Source organism: Malus domestica, chromosome 08 (genome assembly GCF_042453785.1).
Source record: "Malus domestica chromosome 08, GDT2T_hap1".
In the NCBI taxonomy this organism is placed as follows: Eukaryota; Viridiplantae; Streptophyta; class Magnoliopsida; order Rosales; family Rosaceae; genus Malus; species Malus domestica.
Genome location: NC_091668.1, coordinates 5,606,434 through 5,615,737, shown reverse-complemented (window position 1 = coordinate 5,615,737; position 9,304 = coordinate 5,606,434). Strand labels below are relative to the sequence as shown.

General features: G+C 38.1%; 2 protein-coding genes across 2 annotated transcripts; one reads left to right on the top strand and one right to left on the bottom strand.

Moving 5' to 3' along the window:
* Window positions 1-314: 314 nt before the first annotated feature.
* LOC103421088 (protein EARLY FLOWERING 3) lies at window positions 315-5,097 on the top strand. The gene is made up of 4 exons (XM_008359127.4): window positions 315-1,028; window positions 1,407-2,173; window positions 3,704-3,755; window positions 3,877-5,097. Exons 1-4 carry the CDS (start codon window positions 849-851, stop codon window positions 4,900-4,902), a joined length of 2,025 nt encoding a protein of 674 aa, XP_008357349.3. The 5' UTR covers window positions 315-848; the 3' UTR covers window positions 4,903-5,097.
* Window positions 5,095-7,325, bottom strand: LOC103440995 (protein neprosin-like). Its single transcript, XM_070827285.1, has 7 exons — window positions 7,090-7,325; window positions 6,922-7,008; window positions 6,483-6,794; window positions 6,171-6,332; window positions 6,004-6,057; window positions 5,708-5,854; window positions 5,095-5,587 (listed from the first exon to the last, which is right to left on the bottom strand). Exons 1-7 carry the CDS (start codon window positions 7,258-7,260, stop codon window positions 5,195-5,197), a joined length of 1,326 nt encoding a protein of 441 aa, XP_070683386.1. The 5' UTR covers window positions 7,261-7,325; the 3' UTR covers window positions 5,095-5,194.
* Window positions 7,326-9,304: the final 1,979 nt, after the last annotated feature.

Genomic DNA, 9,304 nt, shown 5'->3' with positions numbered 1-9,304 from the left:
CCCCGAGAACGTACTCCAGTCACAGTAGGGAAACCTCGTAAATTTTGTGTCTTGTTTTTTTTATTCCACTGCACAAACTGTCGATTTTACAACACTAGCAATCTATAGGTTTGTCCAAACAAAGGAGAAATTTTTAGTTGGAGGGGGAACACGAATGGTATATCACGTGTTTTTATGTAAGTAGTGAAGAATTTTAATTTTTAGATTATTAACTTTTTAACACATATAACCCACCATTTATACAGAAACGTAATGTGAAACTCACATTGAAAAATCTTTCCAAACAAAGGGCCCCAACAAACCCTGCACTTTTCACTTTCCCTTTTCAACATCTCTCTCCTTGCGGAATCCCTGAATTAAAGGTTTGCCTTCTCTCTCTCTCCGTGTTTCTCTCTCCTCTCTCCGAGCCCTCAAACCCCTATCTGTTTCTTGGCTCTGCTTTTATTCCTATCCCTTCTTTTCCATAACTCACGCTCTGAGTTCCTCCATTATTTTTCACTTCCCAAGTCCCTTTTTTCCCCTCAGCTGGGAGAATCCAGAAATCTCTCATTTTTTTCAACATTTTCTGTGAATTTTGACATCTGGGTTCTGCCTGATTTCGAGCTTCCCTTTCTGGGTTCTGAACAGCTGGTCTGTTTCAGCTTTTGGAAACCTTGGTTTCCGCTTCTGGGTTCTTCTGGAATTCGATCTTTTACGGAAAGGTGAAGGCTATTTAGATATCTACCTTTAGATTTTTTCAGATCCTTTGACAAAGGAGCTGTTTTTGGAGTAATTTTCAAGTGGGTTTTGGAAAATCGAATGTAAAAATCGGTTTTTTGCACTTGGGTTTGGAGTGTTGGTGTTGAAATATGAAGAGAGGGAACGAGGAGAAGGTTATGGGGCCTATGTTTCCGAGGCTCCATGTGAATGATGCAGATAAAGGAGGACCAAGAGCTCCTCCAAGGAACAAGATGGCCCTCTACGAGCAGCTGAGCATCCCATCTCAGAGGTTCAATCCTGGAGTGCTGCCTCTTAATTCAAATAACCAGGTAATTTAATCATAATTTGTGCTTATTGTTTCTTATTTATGGTTTATTTGGGACTATTTTTGATATGTTATTCTTTTAAGCTTGTAGTTAGGTTATGAATTTTTCTCAGGATGTGGATTTAATTTTTTTGTAGTAGATAACTATAAATTTTGTTTTATGCTATATCCAGTAGTTTTATATGTTACTATGTCTATAAGTTATGTTTTAATGCTTATTAATTCAGTCCAAATTTTTTTTAAAATGCCAATATAGCTAATATTTGCAGCGTGCTGATTTTAGAGGGAAAAAGTAATGGTGTGTTAGTGTTGCAAGCTTGTTTTGTATGAACAGAAAATGATTATCGCATATCTGAATTTTGGGAACAATTTATGTTTCCAGGGGAGTCGTTCGGATGGAAATTTGCCTTTTCCACTTCATGGTCATCCATCTACACCTACTCATCAGGCTGAGATGTTGCATGGTCGCCAGTCTGACCGAGCAAATGTGAACTTGCCCTTTGAACAAACCAACCTAACAAGGAAGATTGGAGATGAAGATGATTTTAGTGTTCCTGAGTTTGTTCAATCAAGGATGGGTCTTGGTCATAGTAAAACTCAAATTGTTAGTGACAAGGAAAAACTTACTCCCATCAGCTCGCCTCATTCTGGCCATTTAGTCAAAGTAAAAAATGCAGCGAAGAAGGATCCAAAACAAATAAGCTCCCCAACTCTGAATTTAAGACGAGAAGTAAATGCATCACCAAATCAAGAGGATGCAGAATGTTCAGTTCCGAGATTCAACAGGTTAGCTGATAGTGATGCTTGCTTACAACAAGTGTCCAGATCTGGATCACAGCCAAACGTCACTGGACAAGGTGATGGTCTTGTTGAGTCTTCAAGGGATGTAGAGAAGGGAACTGTTTCCAGGGAAAGAAGTGTTTCTTGTTCCGGGGCGGATCCTAGCAGTCCAAATGAGGCTGATAATGACAGTGAATACCGTGGAGACAGAGCGTGTATTTCACCTCAAATGGGACATGTAGACAAAAGTGACGATGCCTCAGAGACCTCCATGGTGGATTCTATATCCGGCATGGACATCTCTCCTGATGATGTTGTAGGAATAATAGGCCAGAAACATTTCTGGACGGCAAGAAAAGCAATTGTCAAGTAAGTCTCTATTTTCTGCAGTAGTTCAATTCAGTTGTTACTATGCACTTTAAAATTTTGAAGTTCACCTTTTTCCCAGTATGCAGTATATGAAGCATTTGGTGTTATAATATCTTCGTTTTATTGAATATTTATGTACTTATGCTTTGCGTTACTTTTTTCCATTCCTTGTTTTTTCTTCCATGTCGCTGCTTTAGACTATTATCTATTTAACCATTAGGAACATTGAATAAGTTTTATTAGAACGGCAACTTTGAAGGGAGGTGAGATTCCATAGTGCAGAGTCCCGGGATTCCTTCTAAGGTGGAATTATTTTGCTTTATAAGGCCCTCAATAACTAACAGTGGATTTGGATCATCTTACAGCAGGGAAAAGTACATCTTAATAGAGTTATTTTGTGCAACATGACCTCTGAGACAGCGGATCATCTCATTATTTGTTGCCTTTTTGTATCTGCCTGTCGGGTGTATTCCTGTCTCGGTTTGGTAATACTTTTGGGGGTTTCCTTGTTCACTATGAAAAGATTTCCCTTCATGGCACTTGAGGGCTGGGAGCAAGAAGGGGAACAAGTGATGAAGGGTTGTCCTTGGGACTACATTTTGTGGATCTTGGACTATATTTGACAATATAGTTGATATGGTGGTGGGCATGGTGGTGAGGAGGATGACATCTCTTATGTAGTATTTTGATGTGGTGTGTTGGAAAATCTTATTAGGTCAGGGTTTACGCTGTCGTTTTATATACTTTATAGGATATGAGAGTTTCCCCTATATATGGGTTCTAATCATTACACGCTCTTTTATTTTTCATTATGAAATGTAATTATTTCCATGTGAATCAGAAAGCTTTAGTTTGCAAAATTCTTTTATGATTTTAATTGAACATTACAAATTTCAAGCGTTTTTATGTTAAAGAAAGGAGATTTGCAGACATCTAAATGATTTATGTCACTGATATTTGCTATGTTTTGGAATCCATTATAGCATTTAGCTTTCGTTCTAATTGCTCTGAAGATAATTTTATAATTTTGAAGTTATTTTTGTATCCATTATTAGTTTTATTGCTCTGAAGTGTGTCGTTGTTTATAAAGATTTTCTGATGTGCAATTTGCTGCATCCATCCTTAAGATGTTTCCTTCCCATGTTTGGTAAATGTCATATTTGTCCACAATCCTGATCAATATCACGTCTAAGGATTACCTTGGGGTTGGTCAGGTGGAGTTAATGGGCTATGGTGGTTTTCACGGGTAAGCATATATTTTGTGATTAAAGCACTTAGTCCTTTTTCTGTTCTCTCTTAAATAATGTGAGTTTCTATTTTCTGTTCCGATGAATCTAATCCAATTATCCACAATGGGGATTGTTTTGGTACAAATGATTCTGTCAAGTGCCCGATTTTCATTTCTGTCCAGTTTATTGTTGCGTTTTCTCGTATTGGTTTTCTTTTGTTTTTGTGATTCTTCAAGCTTCATATGATTTGTTGTGTATTGTGCAACTATGTTTTTGACCCGACTTCTCTTACTTTCTACAGTCAGCAAAGATTGTTTGCAGTTCAAGTATTTGAGTTGCATAGACTCATTAAGGTAAGACTCTAAATGGATTGATTCCGTTTGATTTCTTTGTGTTGAGGATATATATATATATATATATATATATTTGACTTAGGTAGGAAGAATTAGCTTAATGAAATTTTCTTTTGAACAGGTCCAACGACTGATTGCTGGATCTCCACATCTTTTGCTTGAAGATACTGCTTTTCTGGGCACATCTACTTTAAGGGGCTCTCCGGCAAAAAAACTCTCATCGGAGTATGTTGTAAAGCCACTTTTACATGTTGTAAAGCGCAAACACAAGCCTGAGGAGCCAAACAACAAAATTGAATGTTCTGCGGAAAATGCAGTAGGGAAAACATCTCATTCTTCGGTGAGAAATGGTAGTCAGACTTCAAATTATGGGCCATATATAGGAAACCCACAGCCAACACCTGTGGCTACCGATAATAAAGCCAATCCTTGGTGTTTCCATCAATCACCTGGACATCAGTTGTTAATTCCGGTAATGTCACCCTCTGAAGGACTTGTATACAAGCCGTATAATGGACCAGGATATATGGGAGCAGTTTGTGGAGGATGTGGACCTTTCGGCTCAACTCCCATGGCGGGCAACTTTGTTAAACCAACTTACGGGGTTCCATCTTCTCATCATCAAGGAATGGGGGTTCTTCCCGTCCCCCCCTCACTAGGTCACACTTACTTTCCTCCATATGGCATGTCTGTTATGAATCCAGCCATGTCGACCTCAGCTGTTGAGCAAATGCATTGGTTTGCTGGACCTGGTTCACATGGTCACACCGATCAGTCATCGGGAGGGGGTACAAACTCCAATTTGCAGCATCAAAGCTCATGCAACATGCCATCCCGGAAAAATGTCACTATTCCCCATGCCAAAAAGTTTCAGCCATCTAATGACAGTGGGTTACAAGGAAGTACTGCAAATAGTACAGGCGACAGAGCACCAGTGAGGACAAATCAAAATGCTGAAGGAAGCGATGCTCTCCAACTACTTCCTATGGTTCCTGTCATTCCAGACGGAGTTCCCCAATCTCACGATACAGACCAGCCAACGCGGGCGATAAAAGTTGTGCCTCACAATCCTAGAACTGCGACTGCATCAGCCGCTCGAATTTTCCAGTCCATACAAGCAGAGAGGAAACAGCAGGATTCAACCTAGCTGATTTTCTCGAGTTGGCGTGGTTCGGTCACTTCCTCCATGTACCATTTTCGGAATTATATTGTGTAACGGGTTTTTTCTTTCGCATGTCTCGGTCTTGTGAATGTATATTCATATGCATATCATATATATACCTCTGAATTTGCGAGATGTTCTCTCTTGTATTATGTTATATTGGAAAGCATTTCAAAATAATCATCGTGCAATTTTTCATCTTTTATTTTCTTTTTTCACTGAGAAAGAGCATATAATTAATAACCACTAAGCACCCTAATCCGAGGATTTAGAATAATCAGTTACAATCAGGAGGATGCAAACCCGGACCGCCGAAGTAAAACACAGGTTCTTCAGCAAGTGAAGCTGCATAGTTCACTGCAGCGTAGCAATACTCTTCATCTGTAAAAGTCCCCACCCACTCAGGATACTTGAGCTGCTGTGAGTAATCTATGATCCTAACTTGCTTAATATAACATGCATTCCCCTCTTTGTTCCATGCAAAATCACCGCTTCCCATTCCAGTTGCAGTGTGTGGATGGTTTTTCTTAATCTTGGAGCTGTACACCTCCCCACCCCACTCAACTAAAGATGCAGCACCCTTTGTCAGGTAAGAGAAGAGCTCTCCGGGAAAGTATCCGACCGGGATGTTTTGGCCGACGCGCACCCACCAGTTGTTCGTGTGGAAGTCCTACGGCAGGAACAGAACTGGTTATAGAATGTTAATTGTACAAAACAGACGTGTAACGGACTGAAGGGGGACAAAATCGGTTTATTATTTGTTTAGCGTCAACGAGTTGATATTTCAGACCTTGGTGATGCTGAAGGTGGTCTGATATTGTGGACCCGAAGCAGATGAAATAGGTTGAAGGGCCATGCCAAGGGCTATGTCTTTGTTCGTTTGCACAAATCCTGAGCAAGTAAGATCAAAGCAGCCTGTTGATTTGTATGCGTCCTTCTGAAAAAATATAAATAAAGGGTTTTTATCAGAAAAGTTTCTCCGAGGTTTGGCAACTCTTCATTTTCGTCCCTCAAGTTTCAATCAAAATGTATGGAACCAGTGGCATTTGCCTGTTTCTTTTGATCCTTTTGTAATGAAGTACTTACAGTCCAATATACGAAAAGTCGAGTTGATCCATCACCGTATACCTTTGGATTTACCTATAAGATAAAAAGGAAGATGTATGTATTTATACGTGTCAGACTGTGATTTTGGGACTTAAGATGAATTCGATATTTATTCATTTACAGATGAAGCGTCCAGTATTACTTACCACCCAGCCTGATTCGACGCTTTCAAAGGCGTCGCCAGGTCCATTCTTGAGCCATATTTGAGCAGTAGTGAACTCATCTGGCGATTCAACTTTTGGGTTCCAAATATTTATATCTCCTTGAGCACCTATATAACTATATCCAACTGTTACAAGGATAGCAGCCTGCAGGTTCACATAAAATTTGGGCCAATAATTGCACAAGTTCAACAAGATATCAATTGGACATTGTTTTCAGCCTTTTGTTTAATGAAAATTGAACACTGCAAACTGAAAATGGTTACCGAACGAGTCCTAAACATAACATTTGCTTACTGAGCGATTGACTTGAGGACCAAGTTCGACTCGGGTGCCATTGATGATTACACTGCCTTTCTCATCGTTGGTTGAGCGGTAGGAATTTGCTGGTTTCTTCCCAAAGTGTTCAAGTCCAGTAGCTCTCAGCAAGTCTCGCCTTCGAATTCTCCTAATCGGAATGGTTCCATCTGGACAACTTCCACTCCTCTGCCAAATCTGAGATAATACTTGCTGAGAAGAATAATGATCATTCTGTACATGATTACTTGCACTGGGACTGGGACTAGAACTAGGGCTTGGAGCAGAAGCCTCTCGAAAATTCGGTGTTATCTGCAATACATAATTAACGTCATTAATCCTCCGATCATCAAACATTAATACACATAAATCAAATGTTCCACTCCTCTGCCAAGTTTTTGTTTCATACATTCTTCGATTAACATAAACGATTAAAGACCTGAATTTTGTGGTTCCGCAACGCTGGATGATCAAAAGCAGGCTGTTTGTAGATGCGAACACAATCAATGATATCTCCATCCTCACTCTACAAGAAATCATAAAATCTGAAAGTGTTAAAGTGAGATTAGTCTGCAGAAAAGATAATTAAAATGGCGGAAAATCGGACCTTAATAGTCTTCACGCCGGGCTTATTGATAAGCTTCAACTTCTTATGAACTTCCAAAGTAGCTTGCTTTGCTTTAGAATTCACATGAGGCTGATGATCTGCTGCTCCAACACTAAAAGCAAACAATCCCATTACTAACAAGAGCAATATACTCCTCCTTTTCCCCATCATCGATCCCTCCGCTTCTCACTTACAATCTTGCACAGAGAGAGAGAGAGAGAGAGAGAGAGAGAGAGGAATGTGTCTGGTTTGAGAGGAGGAAGATAAGAATGTCTTGATTATATACCGTGCGTGCATGCCCTCATGGCTTCAGTTTTAGTCCACGTGTCAAATGAGCAATTCATGCAGGTTTAAACAGTAAGCTGGAAAATTTTGCATGTATGGAAAGGAAGAGGGGTTACGTCTGTATTCAGTGAATCAAGCTGTTGTAATTAATTAGAGAGACAAAACTTGCTTATATATTGGACAATTGGTTATCTTTTAATTCCACAAATTCTGTAAAAAAATGTGCAAATTCAGAGAATCCATGTATGAATTATCCGCAAGAGGAATGTTAGTTACCTTCCTCATTTGTGTTTCCGATTCAATGGATGTCATGTGGACCTTATTTCCACTTATATCTATGTCTTAGTTAGGCCTGACATTTTGGACCCAACCCGTTAACCCAGTTGAAAAATCGTAGTATAGTTACAGTCAACACAGTAGCTGTAACGTGAGCAGCGCTTCGCTCCCGACCCGATCCAACTCGTTAATATTTGTATTTGTGTGGATGCTTAACGGGTGAACCCGTTAAATAACGGGTCACTTTGGGTCAACCCGTTAAACCCGTTAACACCTATTAGCACCCGTTAGTTGAGGATATTTTAGTAATTTTAGTAAAATCTTAATAACAAAAAATAAACTTTATGCAAAAAAAATAATAATAATAATTGTTAACGGGTGAAACAGGTCAGGTTCGGGTGACCCGTTAACTTAACGGGTCGAATTGAACCCGACTCAAATCCAATAAACCCGACCCGTTTACAGGTCTAACCTTAGTTGTTTATAAAATTTCTTTCTTGTTTCCGTGTATGCTCCTAAGTAAATTCCGGATGTCAACCAGATCATTAATATTATTCGTTGAGCAACCTTTCCTACTTGCATTTCGAAGCCACGTGAACTTTATTTACACCTAAATCTATGTATTAATTGTTGATAAAATTTCTTTCTTTCTCTTTTCACTTATGCTCCTAATTACATTCTCCATTTACCTTTCTCACTCAATGGAGGTCGTCTCGACTTTATAAAATTTCTTTCTTCTCCTCCCACTTAAGCCCGTAATGAAATTCTAGATGTCAACCAAATCATTGATATTATCCATTGAATTTGACAAATTTTTTTTTTTTTTTTTTAAGAAATGTAATTGACACTCTAATCTTACAATAAAGTCCACGACATCAATTAAGTAGGAAAAGAAAGTAAAAAAGATAGCCAGCATTCCTCAAGAAAACATAAACTTATTTGGAAACCTCTTGTAAACATCCAAAAACTGAATCTGGTTCAAATGTGGTGCAATCTTTTGGGCATACATGGAAAATATGCCACTTTGGTAGAACTTTAAGGTGTTAACTAATTAATTTTTTTTGCAATGAATATGGAATAAATATTTCATTTCCATACAATTCTCTTTAACTGTTGATTTGTTAAATCTAAAGGTATTTGGATCTAAATAAAGTAACTTAGGAAGAAAAAAAAATCAATGGAAAAAGAAAAAAAGAGAAAAGAAATAGAAAATGAAATGATCGGTACTTTACTATCGATTGGTTTGGAAAAATTTTGCTAACAAGCTAGCGACTGTCTCGAAGAAAAGTCACTAGCTTCATACCGATCCCTCTTTTCAATTTTTTTTTTCAATTTTTTTTTAGTTAGTTTTTCTTTTGTTTCTCTTACCATAACAATAAATTATCATATTCATGTTCTTCAAAATATATTTTTCCGTACAAAATCTATTATAATTCATATTTAAACACTTGAAATGAACGACTTAAACCTAAATCTAAAGACATTTTTCTATTTTTCAACTAGTTCAAATCATGAAGTGGTTTGATTTTGCATTTTGAGATAAAACTCGCTACCTAGTTAAATTTTATTCTTAGTTCTTTATAAGAGATATTGAGAGGAAAGAAATTCGAACACATGGATCAGAACTGTTCATATTGTAAATCACTATATAAAT